At 41.6% G+C, this 14,612-nt stretch overlaps 1 protein-coding gene across 1 annotated transcript in view; it reads right to left on the bottom strand.

The window, feature by feature from the left end:
• ttn.1 (titin, tandem duplicate 1) overlaps positions 1-14,612 on the bottom strand; it is a 149,224-nt gene that overhangs the window by 47,771 nt on the left and 86,841 nt on the right. Inside the window, exons 134-161 of the mRNA XM_036572854.1 lie at positions 14,142-14,438; positions 13,708-14,007; positions 13,286-13,600; positions 13,053-13,201; positions 12,803-12,953; positions 12,422-12,703; positions 12,009-12,311; positions 11,602-11,904; positions 11,200-11,481; positions 10,811-11,110; positions 10,431-10,733; positions 9,851-10,159; positions 9,469-9,750; positions 9,054-9,353; positions 8,592-8,885; positions 5,537-8,506; positions 5,112-5,432; positions 4,739-5,023; positions 4,344-4,643; positions 3,844-4,254; positions 3,453-3,728; positions 2,520-2,819; positions 2,126-2,428; positions 1,737-2,036; positions 1,315-1,602; positions 823-1,125; positions 427-729; positions 39-344 (exon numbers count right to left, since the gene is read on the bottom strand). Of these exons, the coding sequence (XP_036428747.1) occupies positions 39-344; positions 427-729; positions 823-1,125; positions 1,315-1,602; positions 1,737-2,036; positions 2,126-2,428; positions 2,520-2,819; positions 3,453-3,728; positions 3,844-4,254; positions 4,344-4,643; positions 4,739-5,023; positions 5,112-5,432; positions 5,537-8,506; positions 8,592-8,885; positions 9,054-9,353; positions 9,469-9,750; positions 9,851-10,159; positions 10,431-10,733; positions 10,811-11,110; positions 11,200-11,481; positions 11,602-11,904; positions 12,009-12,311; positions 12,422-12,703; positions 12,803-12,953; positions 13,053-13,201; positions 13,286-13,600; positions 13,708-14,007; positions 14,142-14,438 (10,836 nt within the window). The remainder of the gene's footprint in view (positions 1-38; positions 345-426; positions 730-822; positions 1,126-1,314; positions 1,603-1,736; positions 2,037-2,125; positions 2,429-2,519; positions 2,820-3,452; positions 3,729-3,843; positions 4,255-4,343; positions 4,644-4,738; positions 5,024-5,111; positions 5,433-5,536; positions 8,507-8,591; positions 8,886-9,053; positions 9,354-9,468; positions 9,751-9,850; positions 10,160-10,430; positions 10,734-10,810; positions 11,111-11,199; positions 11,482-11,601; positions 11,905-12,008; positions 12,312-12,421; positions 12,704-12,802; positions 12,954-13,052; positions 13,202-13,285; positions 13,601-13,707; positions 14,008-14,141; positions 14,439-14,612) is intronic.

The following is a 14,612-nucleotide window of genomic DNA, read 5'->3' as shown; positions in this document are numbered from 1 at the left end:
TATTTTCTTGTTTTTGATTCTTAGTCTTAAACTCATACCAAACACATCCTTTGCAACATGTTTGTCTGGGACTTCACATGGCTGACTAAAGCCAACTTTGTTCACAGCACTGACGCGAAGTTGGTATTCTGATTTCTCCAAAAGTCCAGTGACAACATAGTGTGTGTCCTGTAGGTTCTTTGGGACATTGCATCGGATCCAGTCTGTTGCATCGGTTCTCTTGCATTCAACAAGGTATCCCAAAATTTCACTTCCGCCATCATTTGCAGGTTTAGTCCAAGATACACTAATAGTGCTGTTACTTGTGTCAGTGACCTTGGGGGAGACGGGTGGTCCAGGGGGATCTGTAGAAAACATTAGGTAATTTTAGACTAATATGTAAATATAAACTTTTAGACGTGTACATAACACTGCAAATGTACTTACGAATAGGATCAACTGCAGCAGCAGCATTTGATGGCTCGCTGGGTTTGCCAAGGCCAGCTCTGTTGACAGCAATAACTCTGAATTCATACTGAACGCCCTCAGAAAGACCTCCAACTTCAAGTGTTCTTTCCAGCAAAGGTTTCCTGTTGAGTTTGGTCCAGTTAATTTCCTTGGTCTCACGCTTCTCAAGCATGTATCCGAGGATTGGAGAGTTGCCGTCATCAGTGGGTTCCTTCCAGCTCACAGTCATTTTCTCTTTTGTAATGTTTGTAATGACTGGTGGATCACACGCTCCAGGAACAGCTGTAAATGACAAGCACAGCAAAATAAATAAAAAAAATCATTTCTATAGGGATAACTTAACAGCTGCTAACAAAATGAGGATGGACATCTTACTGAAAGGATCTCGTGCAACAACTGGATCTGACAAAATGGCATCACCAGCTCCATATCGATTTTCAGCACGAACACGGAACTGGTACTCATGACCCATGATCAGCTTCTCCACAGAGAATTCAGTTACATCACCACTGACTTTAGCAGAAACTTGGGCCCAGTTTGCCCTACTTGTTTCACGCTTATCCACAATGTAATTTGTAATTGGAGAACCACCGTCTGTAAGAGGAGCTGTCCAGCTTAACTTCACACGATCAGAAAACACCTCTTCCAATTTGATAGAGGCAGGTGGACCAGGTATGTCTATAGAAAAAACAAAAATATATAAATAATAAAAACTTGAAAGGGGCTGCAGACATCAACATTCAAATAAAATTGTGGTTCTGTAAAAAAATAAAATAAAAACAAATTATAATATATATATATATATATATATATATATATATATATATATATATATAAATAATACTGTAGTAACAGAAAAACACTCACCCAAAACTGTGAGCTGTATGTCTGCAGTCTTAGAACCACTTGCATTTTCAGCAAGAATACTGTATTGCCCTGTGTGAAGTTTTGTAACTGCGGCAAGGCTCAGAGAGAAAAGGTGTTTCTTTTGTGACAACGTCATGTCTTTATCATCCTTTAAAACCTTTCCATCTTTGCTCCATGTGACCTTCGGCATTGGTTTGCCAAAAACTTCAGCCTCAAGGCAAACATCTGACCCTGCTTTCTTTGGCAACATCTTCTTCATTTGGATCGCAAGTTCTATACGAGGTGGTACTGTTAACAACAAAAAAATGCTCATGTAAACGTGTGTACAAAATGTTTTATTAGAATTGGAACAATGCACATGAATTCACTAAAATTATGAATTTACTCTGGTGTTTTTACAAACTAATCATCAAAAAACTTACCATTTTCTGCAGATACCAGAACAGGATCAGAGACTTCAGATGGCCTGCTAATGTTAACTGCTGTTTTTGCAATAACCCTAAATTGGTACTGGGCACCCTCCTCCAATCCAGCTACAGTGTACTCTTCCCGAGGTACATTCTGACTGCTTGTGTTGCATCGCACCCACTGGTCTCCAGGAAGCTTCAAAGCTTCAACATAGTATCCAATTATCTTGCTTCCACCATCATTCTTTGGTCGGGTCCAAACCAATGTAACTGTATTCTTGGTCACATCAAGTACCTCTGGTTTGCCTGGTGCATCTGTTACATCATACAAAAATATATGTTCAAAATAATGCAACATGTAATACACATAAATACAGACTGACAAATCTTTTGCATTAACTTACCCACTGGTGTTCTTGCTGTGACAAAATCAGTCTTCTTGCTTGGCTTACCCTGTCCTGCACGATTAATGGCAGACACTCTGAAAGTGTATTCCAGACCTTCAATTAGACCAGCACAAGGATATTCTGTTGTGCGAACCACTGAATCATTTGCTTTAACCCAAAGGAGGCTGTTCCTCTCTTTGCGCTCAATGTAGTATCCAGTAATAGGACTGCCACCATCAGACTCAGGCTTATCCCAAGCCACAAACATGCAGTCCTTGTTTGTTTTTGTGATGCAACAGTTCAAAGGTTCACCAGGAACATCTGGGGGGGGGGAAACAAATTATGACATTTTATAAATATCAAAAATTATTCTTTTTTGTGTGTAAGAATGATTTTGTCTATTTCATCTCACCGAAGGGGAATTTAGCTATCATCCTCTCAGAAGTAATCGGGTCTGAAATGCCAAAACGGTTCTCTGCACGGACACGGAAGATATACTCCTTTCCAGGAATGAGTTTTCCAAGTCTACACCCAGTCTTGCCACAGCTGGAAACAGCAGTAACCCAGTCACCTCTGCTCACATCACATTTCTCAACCACATAGTTAGTGATATTACTACCACCATCTTCAAGTGGCTTATTCCAAGATAGTGTGCAGGCGTCAGAGTCAATGTCACTGATTTCAAATGGAGGCTCAGGTGGTCCAGGGATGTCTGCAAAAAGATTTGTCAACATATCAACATATCATTTTCTATCATATAAAAGAAGCATTTTGGGTAACCTGAAGCTCAGCAAATTTACACTGACAAAACTGTTACTCAAAACAATGAGTTTGGAGACAGAACAACTCTCACATACAGTGCAGTGTATATTTTTTCCTACCAGAACATTCTATTCGCACAAAAACAAACCCTCCCCAAAGTTCCATAACAATGTATGTAATTTACACTGATTTGAAAGGTTTGCATTTCACGACTACAGAATTGGGAATGTGGCACATTTGTGATATGCTGTCACTGTCCAGTCCACCAGATTGCTAGTGAAATTAACAAAAACTATTTAGAAATTGTTTTTAATTATTTAGCTATGTACTTTGCATTTACTGAGAAGTTACTGAGATTTTGTCAAGCATTCATTCAGCACTAATTCCTTTAACATCTTTTATACATTCACCTTATATGTGGCATGATATGAAAGGCACTCTGTTACACCAAGACTTTGAAACAAAGTCCTGAATAATTAAAATAAAAATCCGCGGTCCATGTTAATAGACCAAGTAACACATTTTGCCCTTTTTCCATGTATCACATTGTTCAGATAAAGGGGTGTTAACTGGAAATACATACCTCTAATAATAACTTTCATAACTTGTTCCACTTTGCCTGAAGAGTTCTCTGCAACAAGGCTATATTGACCACTGTCTGTTCTTGAAACATCCTTTATGATGAGCACACACATGTTTTGGGATTTGTGTACTGCAAGGCGACTTGAAGGCACAACGTTATCCTCTCCTCGTTTCCACTGGCACACAGGCGCTGGTTTTCCAGATACAAGTGCCTCAACTCTCACCTTTGCTCCTGCCTTTGCAGTGACAGTCTCAGGCAAGATAACCTTGGGCTCCACTGAAAAGCAAACAGTGAGCACATTTTTATTTTTGAGTAAAGTTCAATTAGTCGTACATATTTTGATGAACAGCACTGGGATTTAAACAAATTCAAGTTAAGAACAAGAACTTACACATTTGTTCTTTGATCTCATATGCTTCTCTTGTTTCAGTAGGAAGACTAGCTCCCATGGCATTTCGTGCAGCCACTCTGAAGCGATATTTCCTTCCCTCTTTCAGCCCAGCAACAGAGATGCATAAATCTTTGACAACGGTATATGGTGTCCATTCTTCCTTCATTTCTTCCTGTGGTTGTTCCTCCTCCTTCACAGGCACCGGTGGAGGTGCAGGCTCAGCACCAGGCTCTGCCTCACCTTCAACCACTACGGGTTCCTTGGGAGGCTTGGGCTTAGGAAGCTCAAGATAGTCAATTATGTAGCCATCAATCTTAGCTCCGCCATCCCTCATTGGTTTCACCCATCCCACCTTTGCACTGTTCTTAGTAATCTCCAAAACATCAACCTTCTGTGGTGGGTCAGGTTTGCCTAAAAAGAAAACAAGAAACTAACATGAAAATAAACCATTCCAGAAACCTTTCTAACTATTCAAGCTTGTTCATTGTCAGCATGCTTACTGATAGGATCAGATGCCAGAATGGATCTTGGTGTGGGTCTTGGAACACCTGGACCATACTGATTTACAGCTGTGACTCTGAAGTAGTATTCTGTTCCTGGTACAAGATTGCTGACTTTAAGTGATGTCTTGTCCACATTGGCTTTAACAGTTGCCCAAGTCTTGCGATCAATTTCACGTTTCTCAACGATGTAATGAGTTACTTCACTGCCACCATCATTTTCAGGTGGGGACCATGCGAGGTTGCAAGACACCATTGTGATATCTGTGGCCTCCAGGCCAACCACTGGTCCAGGTGTGTCTGTCAAAATCAAATACATTTGAATGAAAATGTGACATCCTAATGGTGTTATTACACCATTGTTTGTAACAGAATATAGTCAGAATTGTACTTACCAAGCACTTTGACATTGACGAACACTGCCTTTTCCCCTGCTGGGCTTGATACTGTCAGTGAATATTTGCCTGAATCATCACGGGTGGTCTCAGAGATTACAAGGAATGTCATTGTGTCAATGAGATCCACATGACCCTTTTTGACAACATTATCAATTCCCATCCTCCTCCATTGCACTTTAGGTGGTGGTCGTCCCCTGACAGTTGCAACTAATCTTATTGGGCATCCAGCTCTAACAGTAAGACCTTTCTTCAGCTCAGCATCCAGAGCAACTTCAGGAGTTTCTGAAGACAAAATATAAAAAATATATAAAAATGTGCAGATCTGGGTACTGCTCTCAATATTTGTTCAAATTTGTTTATACCAACTCACCAAAGATATCCCGTGGTGAGACAGCTCCCTCAAGATTAGTTGGTTGGCTTAGGCCAATCTGGTTTTGTGCAGAAACACGGAATTCATATTCAAGATTTTCATCCAGACTTGTGACTGTAAACTCTGTTCCAGTCAACTGGGCAGCAACATTGCACCTCTTCCATCCATCTTCTCCCTTCTTGCCTGTACCCCTGACTCGGAGCTCAACTACATATCCAATGAGTGGAGCGCCACCATCATGTGTAGGCTTTGTCCACCCAAGAGTGATTGATGTCTTTGAACTGTCAGTCACTTTCAAGTTTCCAACAGGACCAGGAGGCCCTACAAACAGACAAGCAAGGTTAGTATTGACAGACCATGACCAAATAAAAAAAATAATAATTTTGTTTATTAAATAGTCGTAGTTCAGTGGTGAGTAAACATACCGACAGGATCCCTTGCAGTGTATGTTCTAGATGGCTTGCTTGCATCACCAATTCCAATTTCATTCTCAGCCTTGACACGGAACTGGTATTCATGATTAGGCAAGAGTCCTGCTACAGTCATATGGGTCCCTGAAATAGGTGATTTAGTAACTGGAGTCCACCTAATGCCATGTTCTTCTTTCTTCTCGAGAATATAACCAGTGATGGGTTTTCCCCCATCATTATCAGGAGAGCACCACATAACTGTCATTTCAGTCTTTGCAATTCTGGTCACCTCTGGAGCATCTGGTGCACCAGGTCTACTGAACTGGGTCCTTGCAATAATAGACTCTGTTTCCACAGCAGGGCCAGCTCCCATTTTATTTTCTGCTCTCACTCTAAAGATGTACTCATTTCCTTCAATTAGACGAGTTATATTAGCAGAATTGGTTACAACAGCCGAAGAATGGACTGACCAGACACCTCTCTTTGTCTCACATTTTTCTATAATGTAGTTAAAGATTTCACATCCACCATCATCCTTGGGTACCTCCCATGCCAACTTGCATCTATCCACTGAAATGCCTGAGACCTTTAGGTCTCTAACAGGTCCAGGCCTGTCCAGAACATTCACTTTAGCTTCGCCAGTGCAAGTTCCAGCAGCATTTGTTGCAGTGACAATATATTTTCCAGTATCTGTACGTTTTGCATTTGTGAGGAGGAATTTAGAGAAGTTCAAACCAGTTTCCACTTGAACTCGAGGGCTTCTACTGATATCCTCTGTGGCGCCGTCTTTACCCCATTTCACATCTGGTTGTGGCTTGCCTTTAATCTCTGCCTCGATTGGGATGGAATCTCCAGCTTTAACTACCTTAACACCTTCCAACTTGACCTTTATCTCTGGAACTACAAGTTCTTCCTTTACAAGAACTTCAGCAGTAGTCACCCAGTTGCTCTCTCCTCCCTCATTCTTTGTTTGGACTCTAAACTGATATATTTGATTCTCAATACATCTGTCTGCCATGAAATATGTTTCTTTAATAGCACCTTTGTGGAGTCTTTCCCATTCCTCTGCCTCTTTTGGTTTCTTTTCAACATGATAAGCAAGATTGCGGCTACCGCCATCATACTCTGGCTTCTTCCATTTGAGGAAGACAAAAGTCTTTCCAATTTCACTGATATGGAAATTCTCTGGCTCTCCAGGTTTCTCTACTGGATCCACAGCAAGAATAGCTGTTTTTGTTTCCGTTGGTGGTCCAGCACCAATTTTATTCTCTGCACTCACACGGAAGAAATATTCACAGTTCTCAACAAGCGGAGCTTTAACAAGACGTTTAGTGCAGTCAGATGTAACAACTGTCCATCCTCTTTGACTAGGTTGACGGCACTCAATGATATAATTTGTAATTTCAGTGCCACCATTGTCCTCTGGATTTTCCCAAGACACCATGGAAGAGTCTTTGGTTACGTATGCAACCTTCAAGTTCTGGCAAGCTCCAGGAATATCAAGCACATTGACAATGATTGTAGCCTGTGCCTGGCCACTGCTATTCTTAGCTTGAATTGCATATTTTCCATAATCTCCTCTTACAGCATCCTGAATGACTAGTTCAACAATTGGGAAGTTGTTGATCATCTCTGTGCGTTTGTCTCTGCCTAAAGCTCTTGCATCCTTAGTCCAGGTAATTTCAGGATCGGGTCTACCTTTAACTCGGGCCACAAGGCTAATGATCTGTCCTGCCCGAACAGTTACAAGGTCACGGCAGGCAACATCAACAGTTACCTCTGGAGGAACAAGGATGTCCTTGGCAAGCACGGTCTCTGCTAGCTCTCTTGGCTCTCCATCCCCAGCCTTGTTAGATGCTCTAATGCGGAATCTGTACTCTGTACCTTCAATAAGGCCTGGTACTCTGAATGCACATGGCTTGATGAGATCCTTATTGATTCTGTCCCACTTTGCAGAGCCTGATTTCTGGCACTCAACAACGTAGCCTAAAACAGGGCTGCCTCCATCTCTGCTAGGCTTGGTCCACACCAGATCTGCATATGACTTGCTCCAGTCTTTCAATTTTAGATTACTTGGAGGTCCTGGAGGAGTAATTGGGCGTGCGGCTCTCATCGGGTCCGAAGGATAGGATGGCTTGCTAATACCAGCAACATTCTCAGCAAAAATTCTGAATTCATAGCTGTTGCCCTCAAACAGACCAGAGACTCGGTATCTAACATCCAAGACTGGTGTTTTATTTACACGAATCCATTTACCAGTCATCTCCCTGCGTTCTACAATGTAACCACTGACTGGACTTCCACCATCAGTATCTGGTGGAGTCCATGACACTGTCACAGCATTTTCTGTGATATCTGAACATGTTGGTGGTCCTGGGGGGCCAGGGGGATTAAACATATGCTTGGCAATAGTTGGAGGACTTTCGAGGGGAGCACCAATGCCGATCTTGTTCTCAGCACGAATGCGTACAACATATTCACGACCCTTCTCTAAACGTGGAATCTTAGCTTTTGTGCTTAGGCTTCCCGAACTCACAACAGACCATGGCTCCCAAGGCTTCTTGACATCCTTCTTTTCCACAATGTAATTCATCAAAGGTGTACCACCATCATCTTTAGGTGGACGCCACTGGATAATCATGTGATCAGGTGTAACCTCAAGGATGTTGACAGGGCCAACTGGAGGACCTGGGAGATCAAGTACTGTTACATGAAGAGCAACTGACTTGCTTCCTGCAGGATTTGAAACAGTAAGGATATATTCTCCACCATCAGTCCTGGCACATTCACTGATGCTTAGAACTGTTGAAGTTCCTTCAGTATCAATCTTGTATTTGCCTTCAGTTTTGAGCTCATTGCCATCACTCAGCCACTTGGCTGTTGGGACTGGTATTCCTTTCATGACTGCAGGCAGCACAATGGTGCTTCCAGCCTTCACAACAAGGCCCTCAATGAGTTTCACATCAACTTCAATAGATGGTGCCACTATAAAGAAAAAAAACATGTGTCAAACATAGTCAATGAAGTCAAGGGTATTAGGTGGTTTCTTACAGTATTGAATAAAACTTACAAGTCTTCTCCTGGCAAGTAATTGGTACACTGGTGTCTGGTCGGCTAATGCCAATAGCATTTTGTGATTTCACGCGGAACCTGTAGGTCTTTCCCTCTACAAGTCCAGTGACATGGCAGTGAGCATTGCTGACAGTTTTGAAGTTGACCCAATCAGGAACTCCCTCTTCTTGATACTCAACAATAAATCCAGTTACTTCACTTCCACCAGTACGTTCAGGCCACTCCCACTCAAGCCATACTTCAGTTTTTTCTGCATCTACATGATGTAAATTCTTAGGAGGGCCAGGGGGATCTACAAAAAAAAAAAAAATTAACATATTAGATATGAGCTTTCAGCAAATTTAGGATCATAATTATCTTGTTCTGGGCATATATTTTTAATGGCTTTTACTTTTGAGTTTCAAACAGCACTGGCTAAACTGAAATGAATGAATGTATTCTCTTGGTTATTACTACTTACATAGAGGATCAACTGCTTTGATAGGCTTGCTGGTTTGAATATATGCACTTCTGCCAAACTGATTCTCAGCTGCGACACGGAATAAATACTGAATACCCTCCATCAGATATAGAGCCATGAGGCTAAGCTTCTTGGATGAGGCACAGACTGGGACCCACTGCTCAGCAGCAACATCTTTTTTCTCCACAACATAGTGAGAGATGACAGCACCACCATCATCCTCTGGCTTTTGCCAGGTTAGGTATGCCGATTCACTTGTTACCTCAGAGACGGTAAGATTACGTGGAGGTCCAGGTTTATCTGAGTCACAGAAAGGCAAAAATAGCCAAATTAGTACACATACACACACACACACACACACACACACACGCACGCACGCACACACACACACACACACACACACACACACACTTACCCAGAACAAGCACTGTGCATGTCGCTGTCTTTGATCCAGCTGCATTTTGAACTGTTATGGTATAGCTGCCACAGTCGGCACGGGTGCTTTTCTTAATGTGAAGTTTACTTCCTCTTGTTGTGACTTCAATAACACAATGAGAGGGAACCTCTCCATCATTCTTTTTCCAAGACACAGTGGGGATTGGCATGCCCTTAATCACAGCACTTAGTGTGATATCTGTTCCAATCATTGCAAGATGGTCACGTGACATATTGGCATCCAGCAGTAACTCTGGTTCCTCTGCATAAAGAAAATGAAAAAAAAATCAATTATGTAAATTATTTAGAACTGCTGGCTATCAGTTTGATATCTGAACAGATTATCGTAGAAAAATAATTACCAAGTCTGTCATGCACTTTAACTGGTTCTTTTACGTAAGCAGGTTCAGATTTTCCAGCTGCATTCACAGCCATGATCCTGAAACTAAATTCTCCACCCTCTGGTAGGTTTTTCACAACAAACTTGGTGTCTGGGCATGACTCAGGAGTCTCGTTGGCCTGTATCCATTCAATTGCCCCAGGCTTCTGATACTCAATAAGGTATCCAAAGATCTTGCCTTTGCCATCATGGCGAGGAACACGCCATGACAAACTAACAGAATCCTTTGTTTTGTCAATGACCTCGGGAAGCACAGGTGGACTGGGCAGAACTGTAAAGCAAATGTGACAGTGTAAGAGAAAAAAAAATGTAGCAATGTTCAGTTATTCAAAAGAATTACTACATATCTTTAAACTCCCAAATTGCTATTCAATAATGCATGAGGTGACATTCTAAACCAAACTCTCCACTGAAACTTTTTTTGGTTTGTAAATATGCAAATAGTGCCCAAGTTAGCAGCAAAACTTTTAATCTTAAAATCATGTAAACAAGTAGGGCTCTAGGCGATCATATTGTATGTTCAAGGCACAAGAACAACATACCGATAGGATCCTTAGCTAGAACAGGTTTAGATGGAGGGCTTGGGTCCCCAGTACCCATTTCATTCTCTGCTATGACACGGAATTCATATTCACATCCTTCAATGAGATCTTGTACCCTGTACTGGGTAGCAGGGTAGATATGATCTCTAGTCACACGAGACCATCTCTTAGCTGAAGGCTCCTTCTTTTCCAAGATGTATTCTGTAATTGGCTTGCCACCATCACGAGGACGATTCCAAAGCACCAGGGCGGAGTCATGATAAACATCTCTAACTGTAGGCTGCTCAGGTGCCTCGGGTACTCCTGTTAACATAACAAGACATTAAAACGATACATTCCTAACAAAGTGACATTTTGAAATAAATTAAAATATTACATACTGAAGCGATCCTTAGCCTTCATCTCTTCAGACTCCAGTGGGTCACTGATGCCGTACATATTCTCAGCACTTATTCTCATGATGTATTCACGACCTTCCACAAGTTTGGGCACTTTACAGGTGGTTTTTGTGGTGGCAGATGTTACAGTGGTCCACATGTCCCTGTTAGTGTCTCTCTTCTCAATGATGTAGTTGGAAATTTCACATCCACCATTATCAAGAGGAGGCTTCCAAGAAATTACCATATGATCTCTGTGAACATCCTCAAAGATTACCGGACCTTCAGGCGGTGTTGGGCGGTCTAAAATTAAACAGCAACATCAGAGATCAGTAATAGCATTTACTTAAAAACAAAAAAGACCTGACAAAAACAAATTTCACAAACCGTACCAACAACAATGACATTGCAAATGCCCTTGCGAGCTCCAGTGCAGTTCTCAACTGTGACACAATATCTGCCACTGTGCCCACGCTGAGCCTTGATAATACCAAGGCACATTGTGGTTAAAGTATTCTTGAACTGAACATGTTGATCTGCTTTCAGCTCTTCATCATCCCTTGTCCATGTGATAGAAGGAGCTGGCTTTCCTGAATAGCGTCCTTGCAGTGCAAAGCTTTCACCAACACGGATAATAAGCTTGTCACGGAAGTCTAGTTCAATAGTTGGGGGCTCTGAAATAAGGAGATGACACCCAATCAGTTGCAATTATAAATTCTACTGAAATCAAAGGGTTATTATTTACTGTAACATACACTCATGAATAATGTAATTTTGATTCCAGGTTTTCATACCAAGCTCATCTTTGCACAGGATTGGTTTGGTGCTGAAGGATGGCTTGCCCTGACCAATTTCATTTACTGCACTGACACGGAATTCATAGGAGTCACCCTCTCGGAGACCATCGTATGTGAATTTCCTGTCCATAAGCCTTTCCTTGGTCAATCTTATAAACTTGTCCTTGCCAATTGGGCGTGCCTCCAGGATGTAAGAGGTCACTTCACATCCTCCATCATTCTTTGGTGGTTTCCATGCTACACTAATGTAGTCTTTAGTGACAGCGGTGACCTCAAGCTCCTCTGGACGGTCTGGTACAGCTAGTAAAAGAAAAGTGCAGAAAAAAAAGTTCAATTACAGTAAACGTACTGGCTATTTGCTTGTAATACAGAAAGAAATCACGGTGAAAAGCACACCAACTTACTGAGACGTTCCTTAACAATGATTTCACATGCAGTTTCACGGAATGGACCAATTCCGACTGCATTTTCAGCTGCAACTCTGAAGAAATATCCTTTTCCTAAAGTCAGATTAGAAACCACACCACTTTGTCTGGCCGCACTATAGGAGCATGGTGTCCAGAACTTGCGCTCCGATTCACGTTTTTCAATTATGAAGTTAGATATGGGAGAACCACCATCATCCTCAGGGAAGAACCAAGTCAGTTTGCAAGAGTCAATGGTAAGATTATCTGCTGTAAAAGGTATGCCCACTGGACCAGGGACATCTGAGGAAAGAAATAAAATTAGGTATGTAACAGTGCTTTTCTCTTTTGTTCAATGCCTATCTACAATTGATTTGATATGTTGTACAGTTTATATAATTATTCCTACTTACCAAGAATATCAATAATGACAGTTCTCTTCACCTCTCCTCCAGCATTTTTTGCTACTAGGCTATAAACACCTTGTTGCTTTCTGGTGCAATTCTTAATTACTAATGAGGTGCTGATTGATGTCGTCTCAACAACAGCCTCTGGTGGGACAGCAGCATCATCTCTGCTCCATGTTATTGCTGGGCAAGGCAGGCCTGACACATAGGCTAGGATGCGGATAACACCACCGGCATGGAAAACCATCCTCTCTTTCATTGAGATGTCCAGCTCAAGCACTGGGGGAACTGGAATATGAACATAAATGTTTGGGTTTTTTTATGTTAACATAAAATACATTCAATGAAATAAAAGATACTGACATAGTGATACATATCAGGACTTACTTATCCTTTCTTTCATTTCGAGAACTTCAGCAACTTCTCCTGGCTCGCTCAGCCCAGCAGCATTGAATGCCAAAACTCTAAACTTGTAAAATCCATTCTCTTTCAAGCCAGTGATTACAAATTGTCTTCCTCTAACTTCTTTTTCTTTGGCCTGTAGGCATAATAAAGAAATTGCAGTATTTTGGCATCATATCCAGTCACAGATAGTGAAGAAATTTTGGACTAGAATAACACCACGTTTATTGCATACCTTAACCCAGGCGTCTGTGCCTTCTTCTTTGTATTCAACATAGTAGCCCATGATTTTCGATCCCCCATCTTTTAGAGGTGGAATCCATTCCAAATCAACTGTATTCTTTGTCCAGTCAGTAATTTTGGGGGTTGGTGGTGAAGGTGGAGCTATATGAAAACAGAAAAGTCAAAATGTGAGACTGACGTGATAACAAATAGTACATCACTATAACATTTTTTGTAGCTGCTCACCAATTGGATCTCTGGCAAATGTTGGGTCAGATGGCAAACTTGGAGGCCCACATCCTGCTGCATTGATTGCAGTCACACGGAACAGGTATTGAGATCCTTCAATGAGGCCTGTGACATTGTAGGACACACCAAGAGGCATTGGCCTGATTGGGTCACGGGTTACTCTGTTCCAGCGCTTTGATGTGGTCTCTTTGCGCTCAAGCCAGTACCCAGTAATTGGACTACCACCATCTGTGTCTGGTTCCTCCCAGTTCACAGTCATGGAGTCCATTGTAATACTTGAGAGGGTTGGCTTCTCGCACTGGCCAGGGATAGCTATAAAGAAGATATAATACATTGTGTCATCTATTTTCATAAAAAAATGGACAAACTGACTTTAAGAATTACTAGTGATATACTAGTGTACTTCCTGTAGTACTTACTGAAAATATCCCTAGCAACCTCTGGCTCACTGTCAAGTGGATCGCCAACTCCATATTTATTCTGAGCCCTGATGCGGAACACATACTCATGGCCTGGCATCAGACCCTCAATTGTGAAGATACGCTCTTTGGGTGCACCAGGGATAGGAATCCATGATTTCCTATTGGAAACACGCCTCTCAATGGTATAGTTTGTGATTTTGGAACCTCCATCATCTATAGGAGGCAGCCATGACAGGGTAATCTGTTCAGCATGTATCTCCTCAAATTTAATTGGTGCAGAAGGAGGTCCAGGAAGTCCTGAAAATAAAAATACATGGTGCCTGATTAATATAAATATTATGTTTACAATTTTCATTAACATGAGTGCTCATAATATTCCACAGAATTAATGTCTCTATGCCAGTACCAAGTAATTTATTAACATCATTTACCTAGAACATTAAGTCTCATCTCCTTGGAGACTGTGCCTAGGCTGTTGCTGGCAGTAAGTGTATAGAGACCAGTGTCTGAGCGTTTGCCCTGCTGGATCAGCAGTGTACAGCTATCATCAGACACAAGCTTGTTAATATGTTCATCATAAACCACTTCAACCTTGTCATCACTTTTGTGGGGTGGGGCCTTGTGCCAAGTAAGGGTGGGGAATGGACATCCCTTGATTTTAGCAACAATGTTAATATCTGTGCCCTGTTCAACTTCCATGAACTCTTCAAGTACAATGGAAGGTGCTCCTAGAAGACAGAAACACAAAGTTACATGCAAATTTGTTTATGCCCTGTGTGTTTAAAGAAATACTACCAGGAAATACTGCAGATACAAACGAGTGAAAGCAACCAATTCATGATTCATTTCCAAAATGGTGAATTTCATTCATGAACAGTGGTAAAGTTTAGCATTCTTGTACG

This window comes from Colossoma macropomum, unplaced genomic scaffold, assembly GCF_904425465.1.
Source record: "Colossoma macropomum unplaced genomic scaffold, Colossoma_macropomum, whole genome shotgun sequence".
Classification (NCBI taxonomy): Eukaryota; Metazoa; Chordata; class Actinopteri; order Characiformes; family Serrasalmidae; genus Colossoma; species Colossoma macropomum.
This window is presented reverse-complemented; position numbering and strand designations above follow the sequence as displayed.